Source organism: Gasterosteus aculeatus, chromosome 15 (genome assembly GCF_964276395.1).
Source record: "Gasterosteus aculeatus chromosome 15, fGasAcu3.hap1.1, whole genome shotgun sequence".
NCBI lineage: Eukaryota > Metazoa > Chordata > Actinopteri > Perciformes > Gasterosteidae > Gasterosteus > Gasterosteus aculeatus.
The window spans coordinates 9,862,997-9,884,612 of NC_135703.1; the positions used below are offsets into that span (position 1 = coordinate 9,862,997).

The following is a 21,616-nucleotide window of genomic DNA, read 5'->3' on the forward strand; positions in this document are numbered from 1 at the left end:
GAGAATCATTATTTTGTGTTTGTATGTTTCATAATGGGTCAAGAATTGAAATGTCTCTCATAATACTTTAGATCCACATGCAGAAGGTTTATTGATAACTTTAATTGCCCGTGGTGGTCTGTCAGAGATTTCCGTCTCCTGTTTTATATTATTATTAAGTGTTTAGATTTTTGAAAAGAATATAAGAATAAAGGAAGTGCTCATGTTATTATGAGCAAGCAAAAATCTCAAAGGTGAATATTTTTATATTTGAATACACCATGACTGACCATTCAGTATAGTAATGTTTAATAATTTTTTGCAGACTTCAGAGAGCCCTTTTTCCCCGCGTAGTGGTACGTTTGGCAAGACGAGGTCTCAATTTCCCCCCGAGGTCTTGTCTGTTAAACATGTGCGCCCAAGTAGTACAGAAGGAAACGCCACGTGTCCTAAAGAAAATGGGCCGCTAGGTGGTGCCAGTTAACTCATAGCCTGGCGTGTCTGTTGTTGTTAATGTACAAAACAATACACTTTTTTTAAGATAATCTGAAGTACATGAATTTCAACCAAATGCCGGATCAAAACCAAATTAAGATTTACTTATTTACAAAGGGCCTTGAAATGTATACATATACTTCAGACCTTACCTTGAGAGACAAAAAATCACAAAATTGAAAGAAGCTGGCTAAAAAAAGATGATGGTATATTAAGTCTGAAAATTATTTCAGATCACCTCCAGGAAATCTTGATTTAGAACCTTGAATCTCATCTGACACACTAATTGAATGGCTTCATTCAGCACAACTGGTACCGTGATAAGACTTACTGCAGCAGTTAGAGAGTCAAACCAGGAATAAAGAAGAGCATCTACATTCACTTTATCTGCATTTCAGCAGGTTGTTCTGAACGGAAAGTGCCTGGAAGGCAGAGCGATTAATAAATGGTTAGAGGAAGAAGAGCTGGGTTGATATCTTGCATCCTGATCTGTGTGCAGTCTGCTTTTAATGTGGGCAAGAGGAAGAGAGACTAAGATCATTTGCCTTGTAAATGTTCAAGTCAACAAACCTCAGACTGACTTCAAATTGTGTACCATTGACAATAAAAACGTATAATAATAGTCACCTGTGATTTCGCCATAGTGCAAAGTCGACCCTCTCACTACTTTGCTATTTCGCCGTTTCATAATATCACTGCCCTAGAACTGGATTATTCCTTCAACTGGTGATATTTACAGGTTGGGTTCATGCACATGACATAACAACTAATAGGATTAATAGGATAACTTAAATCCATTAGTGGACCAAAGGTCACATACGTACGTTGTTGTTTTTAAGTTACCTTTTTAATTCATTGTTTTGTTCGCTTAGGCCACTCTCATGACATAAATATATGGAGAAATATGGCTTTTGACAGAATTTGTCAGCTGTAAGTGCACATGCGAAGACACGCGAATGCAGCTCACCCCTCTGGCAGGTCTGTGTCATCAGAGGCGGTTGAGGGAGGATGAGTGACGGGCTGGTTAGTGATTTGCATTCTCTGGTGTTTAAAAGGACCTGCAGGTGCCGGATTCTCCACACAGATGGATGGATTCCTTCTCGAAGCACTGAGGCATCACAGCTCTGGGTCTTTTCTTCTTCTATTTGTGAATCTTAACAAACCAGAATAGCCTTTGATTACTCTAAAGAGAGTTTATTCAGTGGGCATTTTTCTCACCGGAGATAGAGACAAAGCAGCAACGTAAAGGGAAACATGGAGACATTTGTACAGGCAATAGCAACTGAACCGAACAGGCTTGCTATGATGACATGGCTCATATTTGCGCACCTCCTCCTCCTGGGGTTAAGGGCCACCGACACCACCTCAGACACATGGAGACGCTGCACAGGTATTGTACCATTTGAATATATTTCACCTGTTTTAACCACAGCTCACTTCAACAGATCTGATGTTCAGTTAATGATTATTCTGTGGATGGTGTACGGCTTCATCTGAAAATCTGGGAAACCCCTCCAGCTAAAATTCTTTTGGATAATTCCAACTGTCTGTGTCTGCTTACAGTGCAGTGGGAGTGTTTCTGTGTGCAGCATGCCGTGCGATATTGACTTAAATTAACCTCCACAAACAAGTACAGACACTGGATGTGGGTGGGATTCCACAGTAGACATCTCGACAGGGTGCATGTTTATAAGATGTCTCATCCATTTCTGAGCCATTCTCTTCCATATTACTGCTGTTCATAGAGCCTGGTCCTAAAAAAACCTTGCTAAAATCTCCTTAGGCTCAAACGCCACCCAGGGACGCTTCAGGGACTTTGGCATGTCATTAATTGATTTATTGCAGTTATTCTGAAACCCTTAAAAAAATTCTACTATTCAAATGGTATTTGCAGCCGCAGCGTTTGTGTGTACGGTCTGTTCTCGTTCTCGTGATATCCCATCAACACCTGGAAGGACTTCCTTCACATGCGGCACAAGCGTCGACTTGGACTACAGGATAAGTTATTTGTTTACAGTAGGCAAAGGTCAAGGTCACTGTGACCTCTTATCATTCCCGTTCTCGTGATGTCTAAGAACGATTTTGACACAAACTTCCAAACTCAAGAGTGAACTGAGTAAATTTTAGGGGTCAACGGTCAGGGTTATTGGGACTACAAATACTTCACAATTATAGTGAATATAATATCTCAGAAAGGCCATGAAGATTTTATTCAAATTTGTCACAAAAGTCAACATCGGTAGTTGGCGGAGCTGTAAATAATTGTTTTCACTATGTAATAATCTGAAAACAATGTTAATGATATCTTTAATTCCTTATTGTCTCCAGATTTGGTCCCTCTGGATCTTTTGTCTTTTGTGCTGGAGAGGGACCCCTCCCAACTCACAGCAGGGGGGCACATGAAGCAGGAGGAAGGGGTGAGAGGTGTGCACCTCTCAAGCCCTCATGCCTCTATGAGCTTTCCCTCTTCCCAGCTGCTGGTGGACTGCGACCTTTTCCCCAAAGAATTCTCCATTGTTGTGACATTAAAAGTTACTGGCTTTTCTCCTAAGGTGAGCATCCAAGTTTCCTAATTATCAATGGTGGATGAAGTACACAGATTCTCTATTTGCATCTTTAATGCCATCGCAGATTGAGAAGACTAAAGTCAAAATAGTACTAAATGTTCTTCAAACAAATATATTGAAAGAAGGATATGTTGGGTGAAGTTTTATTTATCTAACAATGCACCCTGCAGAATACAGTGGGCCACATGTTTTCTTCATTTTCATTTCTTTTTCAGAGAAATGAATACATCTTTTCCTTGATGGGGCCAAAGCGCGTTAAGACAAAAAGAGTGGGGACAAAAGAAGAAAAGAACAATAAAGAGGACGTTTTGGAAAGGAATGCCGAGAGTTCTAACAGTGGAGGAGAACAACGTGGCGAGAGGGAGAAGAAGCGGCGAGTCAAGAGTGAGGAAGAACGGGAGCAAATCCTCCTGGGACTCAGGTTCTCGAAAAGACGTTTGCACTTCCTTTTTAGAGGTCACGAAGGGGTTGTGGAGCACTGGAGGTTTCGAGGCGCTGGACTGGCTGACAACCACTGGCACACGCTGGTTTTGGGTGTTGGCAGTCAACGTGTCCGGCTCACAGTGGACTGCGGCAAAGCCCAGGAAATGTAAGTTCACCCTTTTTTTTTGCGTCTGACAGTCACTGGGTGGGTGCGATGTCTCTCTGCCTTCTTCCAGCTGCCTTTGAATACCCTCGAGGGATTGTAGATCATTCACCACAATACAGTGGCACATCTGCAGTCTGCTCACAGCCTGCAGCTGTATCACAGAGGCCTGACAGTATGTGATGGATGGTATTTAGTGGAAACGGCCTCTGGCGTGCAGTATCAACTATCGTACGATGCACATATAATACGATTCTTCTCTCAGTCCTAAGAAGAGAGGAGCCTACTTTAACGCCAGTGTCTTTAAGTTACATTAAAGATGAAAAGCAACTAACTATACCTATTAAAAATAATTAAGTTTTATGGCCAACAGTATCCCTTCCAGGCCTTTTCCCTCAGACCTCAACATTAGGGGATCGAAATTCAACGTTGGCAGTCGGGGGAGATGGAAAGAATTGTATTCAGTAAGCATTATTTCTAACAAGCTTCCAGACCACACGATTTGTGTTTTTTCTAAAACAGTCACCTTGTTTGATTCTTATCCTGATTTCTCCATGCACAGGGTCTGTTGCGCCAGCTGGTTTTGGTGCCAGGTGTGGATGCCACCCATCAAATCTGCCCGTCTTCGAACCCCCAGCTAGCAGTTCTCTCAGTTCCACCACTTCTGTTACACCCGCCTGCCACCGGTAGGGAGGGTCACGACCGCGTGACTTCCTACGGTAACTTGTGAACATGTTTCACCGTACATTTCACGCAGCACGATGAAAGCCATGACCTTGACATGTCCTTACCTTTGTGTTTTGATCGTAAACTCTCAGAACTGAATGAGCGCGTCTCATTGGGCTTGGAGCGCTCATGCTCCGAGCAGCTGCAAGGCCAAATGTGGTTCAATCCACTCAGGAGAGGCCTCTACCTCTGCGACGGTGCAGAGTGGGTCACCGTGCTGGAGGGTGAGAGTCCAAGATCCAAAACGTCCGCTCACAAGCAAGTTTTTCTTTTTCACTGTGAAATTGACAAAAGTTTTTATCTCCTTATCTACTCAGATCATAAACGACTTGACTATGTGTTGGAACACCAGGTCCTGACCACCAGCTCAGAGACACACGATGTAGAGGTATCCTTCTTCTTCTTCTTGTATCTTTGTACAATATTTACATGTATTGTATCTATACTCGCTGTACCTGCTCGTTTACAGCTCTGCAAGACTGAGTTTATTCAGCGTGGAATTTTTTTGTTTTTTTCTTGTGAAGCACAAGATACACTGAATTTAATCTATTCAATCTTAGTTGGTGTTGGTTGACACCTTTTTTTCTGTTGCATTACTACTTTTTTCATTTCTGCATAACATGTGATCTGCCTTGATTTTTTACCATTCTGTGATTTACGTATTCTATATTCTATACATGAGGGCGTCAAGGTCAGGTTGTGTATTTATTCACTGTTTTTTGTTGAATCTTTAGGTTTTCCATATAGCCGGGATGGGTCTGATGGCTGCGATGGCTCATAGATCCACTTCTGGATCAGCTGTGTATCTGTGGAGCAAAACAGGTTTTCGTCTTTACCAGAATATCAGCACATATGGAGCTTTGGCTTGGAGACACTTCAGCATGGGCAAGAAGGTATGAGAAAGGAAGACATACATTATGTAACATTAATCCAACTGATATTCTCTGTGTTTTGTTACCTTGATCTAGATATTTCTGGTTGTGTCTAACTCTGTCGGAGGACCAGACAAGCGTAAAAGATCAGAGACGGACACTTCTGTGATTTACAAGTGGAGCAAAAGAAGAAAGCGCTTCGTGCGGTTCCAGACTCTGCAGACCCACTGCGCTCGGGACTGGGAGGCCTTTAACATCGACCAACAAACTTATCTGGCTGTGGCCAACCACAGACAGGGTAAAAACTTTGCACGACATTCCCAAAATAACAAACTACAGTGTTTCATCCTCTTTCTTCCTCGTTTGTCTTTCAGGCGACAACAATCACACCATAGACAGTGTGATATACAAATGGAACAAGCCAACAAAGTCCTTTGAGGTTCACCAGATGCTGCCGACGTCGGGGGCCTACGACTGGGAGTTCTTCACAGTGGGACCGTACCACTTCCTAGTGGTGGCCAATGCCTTTGATGGAGTGACCACCTCTGTGGATTCGGTCATTTATGTTTGGGTCAGTGGAAGCTTCCAGGTGTTTCAGGCAATTAAGGTATGTAGCAAACTGAAAAACGCAAATTAATTTTCCCTTTAAAATGCATGAAAAAAAACAAACAGCTGTAGCCTACCACAACACAGGGTAAATCCAGGAAGCACTTGCGTCATGACTGCGTCACGACCTCCATACCATTCATGTTCTCCTTCAGCTGGGCTTTGATTTGTTCTGGTGAGATCTGTGTCTTTGAGATGAGTATGAACAGCCGTGTCAGAATGCAACAAAGGGGAGGGAACAAACGGAGAGATAAAAGTGTAATGAAAAGAGAAAGAGAGAGCAAAGAACGGGTGTGTCCATTTGGCCACAGCGCCTAAAATAGATGTTTGCGGCTTGCCATAATTTGCGTGAGTGAGTGCAGTGCTTTGACATGTCAGTGAATCACAGAGCCACAATTTGAGGAGAGTGCATTGACACATTGATAGTATCACAAGATATTATAAAGACAGGATTTAGGGGAAATCCGCAGCGGGATAGGAGGTACCTTGGGGCTGGTAAAAATGAATCTTGGTAAAGCATCCAGATTTGAGTGAAATGACACTTATTTGTCATTAGTTTTCACTGCGTTACAGCGTTTTTCGCTTTGCTGTCTCCATCCTAGCAAGCAAAAGTCAAAGAAGTACAAAGAACTGTTTCCCCGAGTAAAAACCCTGCATGCTTTCTCTCTCATTGTCAATCTAGACGTTCTGCGCCACGGACTGGGAAATGTTTCAAATTGGAAATAGAGTTTTTTTAGTCGTTGCCAATGGACACAGGCTAAATGGCAATGGACCAAGTCAATATGCCATCAACTCCACCATCTACGAACTGGACATGAATGGGCAGGTGTTCGTCCGCTTCCAGGACATTGTCACCTACAGGTACAGCTATGCAAAGACTAGATATCTCAGGTGTGTACAGGCAGAACCTGTAAATGCTGTAATCTCAACATCTCGTCTTTACCCTACACACGTCCATCCCTCCAGTGCAGTGGACTGGGAGTTCTTCAGTCTCGGGGAGGAATATTTTATGATCGTCGCAAACTCCTTCAACGGAGAATCCTACTCTCTCAACAGCATTCTTTACAGGTACTCAACTTGCCAGCATCACTGCAAACAGTGTGAAATAACGAATCTATTCTGAATGCACGCTCATTTAGTGCGGTTGTAAAGTAGATCTATTTTCTGTTCTATCCTATGTGAGCCAGAACAGTGAAAGCCGAGCACTTTTGAAATGTGAGGTAGCGCCTGGATCTAATTCTGTGTCGAGAGCCTTTGTTAAACAGATGAAAATATAACTTTTATTTGATTCTTCCTCTCTGTTTTAGGTGGCAGGGATATGAAGGATTTGTTCCTGTTCATTGGCTCCCAACGATCGGGTGCAGTGACTGGGAGTTTTTCAGCTCTGAAGGAGAATCATATCTGATCTACTCTAGTGCCAAAGCCCCTCTCTCCAAAGTGTTTAAGCTGAAAACACACTAGCCAAAAAAAGTGTGTGCGTGTAGCTTTGCTCACTCTTTTTATGTGTGTGTGTGTTCTTGTGTAAGACAATATTAACAATATTTTGTTTACCTCATTTTTACACAAATGTTACGAGTTCAAGACTTTTACGGGAATATATATCTATATATATATATATATCTATTTGTGTAAAATATATAGTTAGTTTTCTAATTTTCTTTAATCACATTTAATATTGACGATTTTTTATATTGACTTGTATGTTGTCAGAACAATTACTGATTATTACTTTATGTATGAATAATATTTATAATAATTATCCTGAAATGGCAATAAACCAGATTGTATATGTTTGTATAGAAAGTAGGAGTTGTTTATGCATCGGCTAACCTTCAGCCATGGAGCAAGTAGCGAGGCAAACAGAATCCTGGTGAGGTGTTTGATTGGTATGCAGGCGCTTTGGGCAGTAACTGACATCCTTTGTAAACACGAACAACTATTAATATTTTTTTTCCTACAGTTGGCTACAGAAGACTAAAAGCCCCATAACTTCATGACTCAACTTGTCGGATATTTTTATTTTTTATTGCTGCAATTATTGTTGGAATAATAATAATGAGATGAATATATAAACGTGTAAGGGCTATATCAGAAGGCGGCGGTAAAGTACAGAATTGTAAATAAACATTGCTAATGATGTTCAAGTAATGCAACTAACATTATTTATTATTTTCAGTGCATGCGTGTAATACTACAAGTACCACAATGCACCGCTTTGCTGTTCCGCAGAAAGAAACATGGCTGCCTACAGTTCACCTACGGTATTTGTATGTATGCCTTGTTTGTTATCTGCTTTACGACAGACAGAGGAGGAAGTGTCACACGCTAACGTCACATTGAGAAACAAAACAGTTTAATAAGTCGCGAAGGTTTTTGGTGGATGAAGCCTTAACGTCACCAAAAGCCTGTTCTGTCCTTTCTTTAATTTTCGCTGAGCCGTCAAGCGCTGCTCACTGTCGGACGACCTGCGAGCGATTTGCCTTTTTTGCTATTGCGTTGAGCTAACTAGCGCAGAACTCGGTAATAGTCGCTATGTTCAGCCCCGTGAAGTCTTCTTATTTCAGAGTCAGCCCGGCCATTGTCAACAGAGAACTCGGCAAGACCAAGATGAGATAGCAAGAGGGCAAATCGGAGTGACGACACGTGATTTACTACAAGGCAAGAGCCCGAGCGACGGTCCGCGAGGACACCCGATACATCACTCACACGGCATGTTTGGGAACCTTTTCGAGGAGGAGGAGGAGGAAGGCGTCTCCCCGGCTTCCTCCAGCGGGAGAGTTGCCAAGGGGGGAGACGAGCCGCCTCCGCCCCGAGGAAGAAGCAATCTGTGCGGCTTAAAGAACCAAGGGGGGACCTGCTACCTCAACTCCCTGCTGCAGACCCTGCTGTTTACCCCGGAGTTCAGAGGTAAGGCGTGCAGCACCCAGCACACAACCCGAGGACCGACGTACATTGTGTGTGTGTGTGTGTGTGTGTGTGTGTGTGTGTGTGTGTGTGTGTGTGTGTGTGTGTGTGTGTGTGTGTGTGTGTCCAGAGGCGCTGTTCAGTCTGGGAGCTGCAGAATTGGGATGTCTGGAACACAAAGAAAATCCAGGGGCCAAAGTAAGTTGCAGAGCACTTGTAGCTTGAACAGACTATGTAATGTTTGTGTATTCGTGTAATGCAGTTTTAATTGCCACCCCCTCCCTCCCCAGGTCAGAGTGATCCCACTGGAGTTGCAGAAGCTGTTTGCCAGTCTTCTGTTGGTGGACCAACAGAGCGCCTCCACCGCCAACCTCACCAGCAGTTTTGGCTGGAACAGCAGCGAGGTCTGAGTCCAACGCGCTGCTCGGGTTAAACTTCTCATATCACCGATTGATTTTCTGACTGAAATACTGACCCACAACATTTCCCAAATGACATGCATAACCACTTTTTCCTGGTCATGGTCGTTCATGCAGTCGTGTGACTTTAAACGGGATGTAGAGCTGATGGAAAGCCGATAACAGCTGGTAGAAAAAAGTAGAGAAGGTTGTTTGATTTTCATCCTTGCAAGTCTCGCATAAGTCTGTGTTTCTCGTAAAGAGTGAAATTGATTTCTTAAATTGTAATACAAAAACAATTTCTCAGAGTAATAGGGGATACAACTGACGTTTTAAAAAGGACTCAGGCCATTTAACAGTCAATGGTCGTTGATGATTATTAAAGACATCTAGGTTACAGCTGAAGGACCCAAAACAGTGAAATTTGCATCATCCTTAAAATCTATGTATTAGTCACTGCAGGCGCTTGGTAGATTTCATGCATTCTAAGCACTTAAGAGGTTGTTTATTAGATAAATTACAGCCATATTCTACAAAGGAACATATTAGTTTATGAAGCAATCCCTTTCTGGATACTGTTAGTTCACATGACGAAACTGGGACACCATCAAATGTCTTTATGATCCTAACTTTCTTCTTTGTTCATTCCTTTTCAGGGAACAAATCAGCATGACGTGCAGGAGCTGAACAGGATTCTGTTCAGTGCATTGGACCACTCCCTTGTGGGCACCACTGGTAGTACTTTTATCCACCAGCTGTATCATGGGACCATTGTCAACAGCATTGTCTGCAAGGATTGTGGCAACGTCAGCCAGAGACAGGTGTGTCTGGTTTCTCTGCCTCATTGGCTCCATTCATGAAGTTGTATTCTTTCCATTAGATACTGTTGAAAAATGTTTATTTTTTTGTCTCTAGCTCAGTGAGATTTAGCAAACGCTGAGAAAAAGATAACAAACTAACCAACCAGGTCTGTGTTTTGGGCCGTCTTCAGGAGGACTTCCTGGACCTGACCGTTTGTGTCTGTGGCGTGTCCAGCCTGGAGGAGGCTTTGTGGAACATGTTTGTGGAGGAGGAGTTGTTTCAGGGCAATAACCTGTACCGCTGTGCACACTGTGACAGGCTGGTCACCGCTGCCAAGGTCAGTGGCAGCCTTCAGACTCTAAGGTTAAACTGCAGCCAACCCTTTTCTCTTTTTAAAACTAATTTTGCTTTCATTCAGTCTGCCAAGCTGAAGAAGCTTCCTCCATTCATGACCATGTCCTTGCTGAGATTCAGCTTTGACTTTGCCAAGTGTGAGCGATACAAGGAGACGGGACGCTACAGTTTTCCCTTATCCATCAACCTAAAGCCATTTTGTGAAGAGGTACCTGACAGGTTTTTTGTTTGACCTAGATTATTATTTTTTTGATCAGGCACATTTATCATGACTAACTCTCTATATTTCTTATTTATTGCTGGTTGTATGGCTCACTGTTAACATCATCCAGGGAGGCTTTGATACACTATACCTGCTTCCTCCCCCATAGACTGATGCAGAGGACTCCGATTACTCCTACGAGCTGTTCTCTGTGATCATCCATAAGGGAGGCTGCTATGGGGGCCATTACCATGTTTATATCAGGGACATTGACCAGCTCGGCAAATGGGAGCCACCGGTGAGAAAAGCAGAGGAGCAAATTGAAGGATAAAAAAGAAACCTAAATTACACTTTTAAAAATAAATTGAACATAAGCGTTGTTTAGTTTTACTTCTATTTAGAATGAGATGTGACTAGTGGTCAATGTCTCGTTGCCAATTCACAATATAAGTAGTGTTTCAATTGGATAGCTGCAATTACTGGGCACTATAAAAAGGTATCATCTGTTTTTTTGTGTCAGGAGGAAGAGCAGAAACCCAAAACACAGAAAAAATCCAAAAACGAAGTTGAGCAAATGTGTGCGCCAATACTACAAGAAGATGACCCTTTGTCTGTCATCACTGCTATCATTGCTCAGGTATAGCAACCGCTTCCTTTGTCTGGACTCTGTGTTCATAGTTATTTATCTGTTGACTCGGTAGTCAGTCAACTAATGAGGTGTTGGTCATATGTTGTCCACCAGGAGCCATCAAAGAGTGTCCTGACGGACCAGCTGGGACAGAAACTCATGGAAAAGATTGGTTCTTCCTGGAGCAAAAAGTTCAGAAAACACTATGGCCCCATAGGAAAGGTATTTTATGTGTCTTTGTTTTCATGATGCTCAAATATTCAGATGTTGTCTATGCATCCTCCTGGTGTTGGGTTGATATCAATATATCAATGGTCTCATACCGGTTTCCGGTGCTTTTCTTGACTCTTTGCTCTTGTGTTGTAGTTCCTGCAGTCGAACAACGATGTTTTCATGTTGGTGTCTAATGGAACTCGAGTGGCACTGAAGGCGAACCCGCCAAGCCCCACGACTGAGCCGCCCGGCGCAGCAAAGCAGGCGACTAACCCCGATCCATTAACGCCATCAGACCCCAGAGCTGCTGAGCAACATCTGGATCTGCAGCAGAAGTCAGAGCCGGAACAAACGGTATTAGAGCCGAAGTCACATTGTTCAAGAATGTAGGTTCTAAAAGGACATTGAAGCCTTTCAAATGATACAATACGCACACGTTTGTCTCTTTTCCAGTTGGCCACTTCTTGTGATTGCTTCCTCACGTTGTTTCTTCCTGTCTGTCTGCAGGGTAGCCACTGGTTTGACCTGAACGATTCCATGGTGACCTCCATCAGGGAGTCGGACATCGAGAAGCAGTTCCAGGGCAAAGAAAGCGCATACATGCTGTTCTACAGAAAGACACAGCTGCACAGACCCAGTGAAGGTAACGGACACCAGCTTTTGTGTTGTAAAATAAGATCAAAGTTGATACAGGTGACTTGAAATAGAAACTCATGTGGTTTGCCACCACATATACACAGTATATGAAGTAATATGACTAACTTGTATCCCATGTGTTTCTACATCTTCAGCTCTGCACAATCCCCAATATAAAATTCCTCTTAACCTCATCCAGATGGCTCAGGAGGAGAACATCCAAATGCAGAAAATGCGGTACGTACAAACATTTCACACAACTATCGCGTAGATGGGTTTTTGATTTACGAGTGTGACATTTCAGTGGCAGCTAAAATGACTCAAATCTTGAAATTGGAGGTCACGCTGAAACCATTTTCTCACAAATTCTTACTCCCCGTTGCTTCTCTTATAAGTGAGGAGTTTGAAGCCACGAATAACACCGTGGACCTGCGCCTCCACCTGGCACCCTCCTACAGGCTCAAGGGTGGAGCCCTGCAGCCACTCAGCAAAGGGGTGGCTGCGAGCAACGCTCTGAGTTTTGACCGGAGAAAGACTGTGGGAGATCTTCGATTAGCTATTTATCAGGTAACTCGATTTTCCAAGAAGACTTGCCTGTTGCGTTCCAAAAACGGGGTAAAAAGCCGCTCGGAATAAGCTGTGTATCTTGCATCTGTGTACACAGAAGCAGGAACTCTGGGAAGGTGATATGGCTCTGACTTTGGCCAAGAGTCTTCCAGCGGGTCTCCACCTCTACAACACCTTAACAGGTGAGACACTAAAATGCCCCAAAAAACCCTCCAAAAGTTCTAAACGTTTGTAACGACATTCTGGTTGCGGTTGTCTTTGCAGACGACAATGTCTCCCTGTACAGTGCAGGCGTTTGTACAAACTCTGACCTGTTTGTGTGGAACGGCAGAGAGGTGAGTACAACACATTCTCGGTCCTCACCATCCTCGTTCCAGTAAATGTCATCAGGCTCACTTGACGAGACCCCGAGTGTCCGACTCGTGTCCTGGATTCTGTCCCTTCAGGTGTGCGGTGCGACTGTGCTAGTTGGAGCCGAGTGGGAGCCGGTGCTGCTGAACGTAGTCCGCCCCAGTTTGGGGGACGAAGGGGGTCAGGAGGAGGGGGACGGGTTGCAGTGTGAGGAGGGAAAGGGAGGTTTTGAAAATGGGGGGCCGGGGCTCAAAAGGGAGGCCAGAGGGTTTGCAGGTGCTGCGACTCTCGGGGAGGTTCGGGAGGCCCTGGGGGAGCCCGAGGAGAGTCTGCTGTGCCAGGAGCACAAGGGAGGGCCGACAGGAGAGCAGGGGCCCGGGGAGGGAGGGGGGGCGAGCGGATGGAGGGTGTTCCCCCCCGATGATATGCAGCGGACGCTCAAGGAGCTTTCGCTGAAAGACGGAGACGCGCTGCTGGTGCTGGAGCCCCAGTCCTTCGACAGCAGGTACAATCCTCTGGTGTGTGTGTGTGTGTGTGTACGTGTGTGTACGTGTGTGTACGTGTGTGTGCGTGTGTGTGTCAATCTGCTCTGCTAATGTCCTCTTAACTTTGCTCAGCATGTTCGCTCGAAACGGAGACGTTGTCACTGTGACTACACCGTCGGACTGCCGCTGGCTCCAGGTGGAGTTTGGACCACATGGGGAGGGAGGAGGCGATGGAGAGACAGAAGAGCAGAGAAAGATCAAAGTTCCAGCTTCAGGAAATATGGTAATCTTTATTTATTTTTTTAAGTAACCTATCTGGTTGGGCTTGTTTTCTTTTCATTAAAGCGCCGCTTTGTTCTTTCTTAGTCATTCATGTTCAGTGCATTTCTCTCACAGCTGCTGTGTGAGGTGAAACAAAGGGCCATAGAGGAGCTGCAGCTACAGGAGCAAATATCAGGCAAGATGCTCAGTGTTGCATAACTCCTTCTGCCAGAGATTTCCTAGTTATTCACACCTGACTGCGTTAATTCTTGTTTCTATAGTGCAGCCAAATGCGTGCATACGTAATGTAAATTTACCTGACAATTTACAAGTTAATTTAAATTCCATGTCCTTTTTTAGTCTCGATTGCATTTTCTGATGATTAAGTATCACGGGATATTTTGTAAATGTTTCTTCCAAATATTTTTGAATATTTTAAATCACCGGCCAATGAACAGGAACACTGCTTTAGGCTCGGACATTTTACTTTGTACATGTGTCCTCAGTACTGGATCAAAGGATTTGAATTTAACAGGATATATAATAATATAGACGCTAAATCATAAAAAAAAAGTTGCTTGGGACTTTGTTTGTTCAAGTAACATTTGTAGTTCTTTACTGTCCTGCATCATTGTTTGGATTCTTACATTTTTATCCCGGCATACATTCATACTGTTGTTTTTGTTTTCCGACCAGGTGCACAGTACTGTCTGAGACATGTGGACTGCACAGGGAAACTCCTTCCTCCAGGTACCATGTCATTTGTTGCCTGGGGGCAAATATAATTTTAATGGCGCAGCTATCTGAGAGCTGGAAATTCCCCTCATTTTCACGACCTATTAAGATAGACTTTCCTTTACACTGCCCTTCATAAAATGTTTAAAAGGTACTCCCCCTGCGTGTCATTATTCTTTCATCTGTGTTTTGAAGTTTGAGAGCACATTTACTGAGTGCACTTGTGTTGTCCCACCCTGGTTCACCCGACAGTGTGCGAGGAGTTGAGTGTTCGGGCTGCAGGGGTGCGACTCATGACCACACTGACTCTCTGTCCCGGAAATGCCCCCAAGGCATCGCAGGTGTGTCTTTTTTTTTTTTTTTTTTTAATTTGAAACCTTCAATAAATCCTCTAACTGCACGGGTGAGTGTTACAGCTCCTTTTAAGTCCCAGTAGACGTATCCTTTTCTACAGTGTAAAACAAAACTGGGATATGAGTTACGAGTGTTTTTTAAAGTTCGTAGTTGCTGTTTTTGATGAAGGATTTCCTCTTTGCATTGTGCAGCTTTTCTTGCACTTCTCTGTGGGCGCAGCGCCCTCTGCTGGCATGGAGATGGATATAATAGTGGAGAAAACGAGTACCGTCAAAGAGGTACGTAAACACAGTTTGTGAAACATGTGCTCAGGTTACAGGTATGTGTACTTACTCAAAATGTGATCTTTTTTTCATTTTGCAGTGTCTAAAGACAATGCTGGATGTGGTTGGACTTGAAGGTAAAACTACATCAATACATTGTGTAGTTTTTCTCTTAAGCTGTAAAACTAATCAAATTTCTATCTTGCAGCAATATGTGGCTGTTAATATCATTGTAATGTGTGTTTGCAGGCACCTGTTGGCACTTAAGGAGGCTCGATTGGTGTGAGGAGGTTGGCGAGCCAATAATGGACGAGGTGAGTGGTTTACAGAGATTTTAGTTTAAACAATATATCATACCTGAATCCAAAATGGTTTGTAGTCATTGGATAGATTCCTTCTACCCTGCTCATCGTCTGTATATCTTCACTTTTGTTGATGATATTCAGCGCCCGGCAAAATGAATAACTAACAACAACATAAACTGTGAATGGAACTTTGTATTGAATCAAAAGCAGCTGTCTACTAGTCGGCAAAACCCCAACGTGACACCAAAGCAATGAAATATTGTTTTTAATAATATATGGATTGTGTCCCATTTCAAAAAGTCCAACCTGTTTCTCTCAGGACGCTTCTCTGTCGGAGCTGAAGATAAACAATGGAGAAACATTAGTGGTCACACAAGGGCAACTTCCTCCGAAGGTATAACGTCGTTATAACGTTTTTATTTTGTCTGGAAATTCATAGAATATAAATGTGCTTCTCTCTTTAGCCTTTATTGTTTTCTCTTCTGTCAGGGGTTCCTCAAGCTGTCTGTGTGGCTGTGTCTGGATCGCCGAAACGATTCCGAGGTTTCTATGGATTTTAATCACACGGATGACGGCCACATGCAGGTCGAGGCTGCCGATGAGTCGCCTCCTCTCGGTGTCGGCAACATGGCGGAACCAAGACGTGCAGGACCGGTGGAGATCTCTGACGAGGCCACTCTGGAGGACCTCAAGGCCCAGGTAGCGTATTAAAAGCAGGAGTCGATGGCGGTTTTATATTGGTACGGTTATCCTCAAAGACCCCAAATTAAGTCTCTGGGATTCTAGTGGCTCATTTTAGCCTATGCGAGCTGCTTTTGTCCAATCCTAGCAGTGCATCTTCTTCCTGAAGGCTTGTGATGGTCCATCCATGATTCTTTCTAACCGAATGCAAATGAGTCCCCCAATGTCCTTGTCTGTTTCTTTGTCAGGTGTTGACCCTGCCTGCCCTGCAGGATGTGTGCGTGCCAACCACTGCGTTCCTGCGTGTCTGGCAGCTTGAGGGGCGGCGGCTGGCTCGTATCCTCAGAGGAGGACAGCTCACGCTCAAGTAGAGACGCTCTCCTGTTACGGCCTGGTCAAAAGATTAAACAAAGTTATTGCTGTTTCATATGATTGACATATTCGCTTGTGTTTCCCTCCTGATCAGGAAGTTGAAGCTGAGCAGTGGGACAGACCTTTGTGTGCAACAGCTACTGAAGGAAGAAGACCTCGGGTAAAGTTCAGGCTGCCTCCTCCTTTTCCAATTCACTCACATGCTACATATTTTGAGGGTAGTTGAATTAATTATGTCCTGTTCCTAAGTCCTAAAGATGTGATGCTGAATGTTAAAATGGGAGTCCCCGGAGAGAGGTGTTTCTACCCGCCAGAAGAGCTGGTTTGGGATGCAGCCCGTGACTCCTCTCCCCGCTCCCTGCGCACTCGTCTGGCTGCGCACTTCTGCCTCTCGCCGGACTCGCTGCTGTTGGCCAAACACCAGCCGGACAAACACGCCTGGGAGGAAATCTCAAACTGGGTGAGATGAAAAGAGTTATTTGTCTCTTCTTTTATATGTTTGGTGCAATCATTATGTATTCTAGCAGTCTATTGGTCAATGGAAAAAGTATGAGGAGAAATATTTATATAGTAATATAGTAAAGAGTCACGATTGGAGAGTCAAGCTATCTTAAGCGTTTTTTTATTCATAAGCAAACAAAGTATTCCAGTATTCTCATATGAACAACACATCTTATGCCTTTTACGATCAGAATCAGCAAGTTTCCAAAAAGAAAAAGAAGCGGAAGGCTGAATCGCTTCTGGGGCCACCATTTCACCTCAAAGATGGCGACACAATCGGCATCAAGGTTTTGAAAACCCTTGTTTGTTTCAAACAATGAGTCTTGTTTGTTTGATTGGTTTTAGAAACACTGAATCCTTTTTTTTTTTTCCTCCCCAGAATCTTTTGATTGACAACAAAAGGGAGTTCCTCACCGTGGAGGACGAGCAGGGCCAGCAGAGGCTCAGGGAGCAAGCGGAGCAACGCAGGAAAGGGTGGGACATCTTTACTCAACCTGACCGTTTCATGGCAATCATTGAGTGGTCATTTCGCTGTAATCCCTCAACAAGTCGCCATTATGCTTCATGCCGTACAACGCGTATTTAAAACCCTTTGTTGCCCTTGCGTCTTTGCAGAGCAGGCTCTGAGCGCGTTGGACAACAGGAGAAGACTGGCCTGAGCAAACCCAGAAAACCGGAGGTAGCGCTGTCAATCAACGTTGGGGTATTCAGATAGCACTCGGACAAATGCAACCTACCTACACAACCACACACAGGTGCCGCGATGCCATTGGGACAATCCACTTGATGTCACTCATGCCATTTTCTTTTCTGTATTTCTCCACAAATCCTTAAATGACTACAATTAAATAATTTTGTTGAAAGGAAGAGAAATATTTAATTTAGGTAATCAGCTGTTTTATTACAATTTACCAGAATTTGTATTGTTTCTATACAATATTACTGGATCTCTTGTAAGATGCCTCATGTTGGTCTTGCTTCCTCTTGCTGTCTAAATATCAACCACCACAGATGCTCTAATTGCAATTGTATCATCAAGGATATACCTAAAATAAATGTTAACTGTGTGGACCAGTAGTTAAGAGAAGCAGGACAAACTGTTTCCATACTTTCAAAGGTTTTAGTACAAGCCAGGAAGGAAATCACAATTACTTATTGTTGGTTTCTGATGAACCTGTCACTGTGTGCCGAGAAGAAAAAACGTTTCATGTTTGCATCATGGGATTTGATTTTAGGTTGATAAAACAGGAGAAATGCCTTAATGTGGAGAAGCCTCGATGCAGCTCTGTCCTCCCTACCTCGCTCTCTTCTCTCTCTCTCTCATTCTACCTCTGCTTCCACCCCCAACTTCTTTTATGTAACTCACAATGACTCAAACTCTGTTTGATTTATGTGACATGACACAACTGACATGAACCACCAGCTGTCAAAATGTAGATGACTACTTTTCTGTACACGGTTAAATAACTTGGCGTTCATCAGGCACAGTCCACCCTCTTTACTGCCGACACTTGAAGCAGACTTTCACCTCAATCTATTAATTTAGTATTAAAAGGAACGGACAGGAATAGCTACATGTTTGGCTCTATCTGTGATGGATGAATTTAGCTGCTTGCAAATATATACTGTAAATCAGTTCTGCAACTATTTTCTTTCTGCACCATGTGAACTTCAGGAAAGTTAATAAGCGTTATTATTGATTTTATTTTTAAAAGAAACTAAATAATTGAACTATAAAGTTGGATATTTTTTCTGAGTTTTAAAACTCTACATGGAGCCTTGATCATTGCTTTCTACATACTCGGCAATAGTGAGAATGAAGTTTGTTTATTTAGTACGGTTTTTCATTATATTTTGGGATGTTAATGATACTACTGTTTTAATTCAGTAGACATCTGTTTGTATATTATATCAACAATAAAGTTTGCTGCTGATGAAACATTGCTGCTTTTGTGATCCATTAAGCTACATTGCTCGATGAATGGACATTTTTATTTTGTATACACATTCATGGTGCTTATGATGCTTTCTAATGACTTTGGTGATCCCAATTTTATAACATATCATCATAGAGACCAAAATAAAGGTTTGTTAATTTGTAGAAGTTTAAAGGAACGGTCAATCATCCAAATAGAAAAGGTGAGTCTTTTTAGGGTTTTAACTAGGGAATCAACCTTAGTAATTACACCTTTTTCTTTAACACCATTACCAGGGCTTAACATGTTCAATTGTTTTTCAAGTGATGCCCCTCCATTTAGCCTTAGCCTTTATGTATTAATTTGTTGGGGGTTTTTAATCATCTATCAACAAATGTTATATATTATCACCCTGTATGTAGCATGCTGGCTTTAGTAGCCTGTGTTACACAAAGCCGGTAGCGTGGCTGTAGAAAAAATAATATTGACTTTATTCCTATTTATCAGCTATGTATACTAGATATTTGATAGAAAAAAAAACGTTTTACATTATTTGTCTTTGTATTAACTCTAAACAAACGTAGATTTTGTATTGTCATGTTTAAAGAACCGAGATAGGCGTGTTTTGTATGTGTGGACGTTTTGTCACGACCAATCACAATCTACAAATATGTAGGACAACCAATTAGAATTCCCGCTGCCGCTCAGGACCCGCCCTCTCTCCCACTATTAATTCGGCAGGCAGACACGCTGCAGGATTTATTGCACAGAGAACGGACACCTTTTGATAGTAAAATACCGAACTGAACCAATAGTATCTGCAAAAATGGTTGATGCTTTCTGCGGCACATGGAAACTGGTCGACAGCCAGAACTTTGATGAGTACATGAAGGCACTAGGTAAGATAGTTAACCTTTTTACTTCAAATGTTATTTATTGTAGGCAATATTGCATTCCGGAAAGGTTGCTTAGCTTTCTCAAATATTTTCTCATGAGTACAGAACTAAAGTAAATGTCTGTTATTGTCTTTATGTACAGCATAATAATGCATTACTACTAAAGGCCCCTTTTTGTTGGACAGGTGTTGGTTTTGCCACTAGACAAGTGGGCAATGTCACCAAACCAACAGTAGAGATCAGCCAGGACGGAGACAAAGTGGTGATTAAAACGCTCAGCACCTTCAGGAACACTGAGATCTCCTCCAAACTTGGAGAGGAGTTTGATGAGACCACAGCTGATGACCGACATGTCAAAGTAAGCTGAGTAAAGACTAGTTGGAATCTTCACTCTGACAAACATTTGGAGATGTTTTAATTTTGTACTCTGCTTGCAGTCTATCTTCTCCATGGAAGGAGACAAACTTGTGCAAGTGCAGAGATGGGATGAAAAGGAGACAAAATTTGTCAGAGAAATCAAGGATGGGAAGCTGGTGGCGGTAAGATTGAATAATACACACAATTTAATGTAGTAGGAAATAAACTACTACAAGTGAGAAATAACTTTTTACTTAAATGTGATCAGTTTATCGATCCTGTATCCCTTTTATTTAAAAATGGCATTGCCTGTTATTGTAATACCTGATTCTATATGAACTGCAGAAAACTTGTTTTTGTTGATACTTAAAACCACATGTGAGTATTAACCAGCATCATGTAATATAGTTTGTCTCTTCTTTGCCTCCCAGACTTTGACTTTCGAGGGAGTCCAGGCCGTCCGCACATACGAGAAAGCCTAACTTTTCCATCCACTTTCATGTGCAAATCATTTATCCACTGCAAACACTACACCAGTTACGCCGTGATTTGCTGTTGAAACATGAGATAAATATTTTGAAAAATGATTTTATAAGATCTATTGTTAGAAATTCCCACTGTGAAGGGCCTAAAAATGTTTAAAATAAACTGGTCGTCGAAACCTTAATGTCTCAGCGTTTTTCATTTGGTATTTAAAAGTCACGAGTGTTCCATCAGTACCACTTTCAGATGAATAAGTCAACCTAAGTTGTGGGAACAGCACTTTCCCTGTGACGGGCCGGGTCGCAGGTGACAGCTGCAGGGTGACGGGGCCGGCCAGCAGCAGCAGCAGCCAGTGAGAAACTCACGGGAATGAATGTCCTTTAGTAACTCCCAGATGGTCTGAGACGATGAGGAGCCGGAGGGGCGGGGGGGCTGGTGATGTCACACGCCCCGGGGTAATCCGGTTTTAGTCGTGGTGTCATTACGTAGAGGCATCATGCGATGGTGTGTGGACCAACTGAGATTGAACGCTGCCGCTGGCGTGACGGGGGACAGCCAGCCAGCGGTAAGAGATCACACCGTGCCGGATGTAAGCAGCTCGTGTCAGGTTGAGATCCTAAAGTTAATAGTTCAAAACGTACAATTTGAATTTGTCAATTAAGTTTGGCAGTATTTACACCACTTCTCAATTCTCTTTTGTGTTCTTTTTCAAATTCAACCATCTATACTCCCGTCTTTCCCACGTTCCCAGAAGCCAAGCTCTCCTGCCCTGTGAGCGCTGTCCTGCCTACTGAACACTTTGACTACAAGTGGCCATTCTTCTTGTCTCAATGCACAGGCCGCCGAGGTTTTTGGCCATCTCTGAATAGAGTGCGACACAAAGAAACTGTGGTAACTGGAGTGGAATTCATTTGTCTGTTGCTCACTGAATGAATTTTAAACAATTACTTACTTCATGCTCCAGTTCTAGTAAGCCAAAAGATGCCTACATTCCCACACAAGCAGGCAATGTGATCTTGTTAGTGTTTAGGGGCGAGCCGGTTACAAGAAGTTTATGTAGCAACTTTCTCAGCAGCACAATCGCGCTGAAAATATAGAAAAAGGAGACCGTCCGCGTTGGAG

At 43.0% G+C, this 21,616-nt stretch overlaps 3 protein-coding genes across 5 annotated transcripts; all 3 read left to right on the forward strand.

Moving 5' to 3' along the window:
* The first annotated feature begins 1,579 nt into the window (after positions 1-1,579).
* LOC120832979 (thrombospondin-type laminin G domain and EAR repeat-containing protein) lies at positions 1,580-7,825 on the forward strand. Of its 3 annotated transcripts, none has more exons than XM_040199714.2 (13): positions 1,580-1,864; positions 2,803-3,026; positions 3,257-3,630; positions 4,001-4,091; positions 4,190-4,346; positions 4,446-4,577; positions 4,671-4,741; positions 5,088-5,246; positions 5,322-5,523; positions 5,600-5,832; positions 6,514-6,692; positions 6,798-6,899; positions 7,139-7,825. In XM_040199714.2, the coding sequence occupies exons 1-13, from the start codon at positions 1,729-1,731 to the stop codon at positions 7,290-7,292; spliced, it is 2,214 nt and encodes a 737-aa protein (XP_040055648.2). In that variant the 5' UTR covers positions 1,580-1,728; the 3' UTR covers positions 7,293-7,825. The 3 variants fall into 3 exon arrangements, with proteins under 3 accessions (XP_040055648.2, XP_077945695.1, XP_077945696.1); XM_078089569.1 differs by having other exon boundaries at positions 4,190-4,313; positions 7,139-7,432; XM_078089570.1 differs by having other exon boundaries at positions 6,803-6,899; positions 7,139-7,304.
* A 209-nt stretch (positions 7,826-8,034) lies between these two features.
* Positions 8,035-18,781, forward strand: usp40 (ubiquitin specific peptidase 40). The gene is made up of 31 exons (XM_040199713.2): positions 8,035-8,738; positions 8,866-8,933; positions 9,026-9,139; positions 9,790-9,954; positions 10,125-10,271; positions 10,353-10,496; positions 10,660-10,788; positions 11,011-11,127; positions 11,233-11,340; positions 11,485-11,685; positions 11,839-11,974; positions 12,123-12,204; positions 12,363-12,534; positions 12,632-12,716; positions 12,799-12,869; positions 12,981-13,390; positions 13,503-13,653; positions 13,767-13,827; positions 14,328-14,381; positions 14,619-14,707; positions 14,912-14,998; positions 15,084-15,120; positions 15,233-15,297; positions 15,608-15,682; positions 15,778-15,987; positions 16,218-16,336; positions 16,436-16,501; positions 16,591-16,801; positions 17,034-17,129; positions 17,222-17,316; positions 17,458-18,781. The coding sequence occupies exons 1-31, from the start codon at positions 8,543-8,545 to the stop codon at positions 17,555-17,557; spliced, it is 3,861 nt and encodes a 1,286-aa protein (XP_040055647.2). The 5' UTR covers positions 8,035-8,542; the 3' UTR covers positions 17,558-18,781.
* Positions 18,782-19,479: 698 nt separating this feature from the next.
* On the forward strand, positions 19,480-20,672 carry fabp7a (fatty acid binding protein 7, brain, a). Its single transcript, XM_040199715.2, has 4 exons — positions 19,480-19,657; positions 19,840-20,012; positions 20,092-20,193; positions 20,443-20,672. The coding sequence occupies exons 1-4, from the start codon at positions 19,585-19,587 to the stop codon at positions 20,491-20,493; spliced, it is 399 nt and encodes a 132-aa protein (XP_040055649.2). The 5' UTR covers positions 19,480-19,584; the 3' UTR covers positions 20,494-20,672.
* Positions 20,673-21,616: the final 944 nt, after the last annotated feature.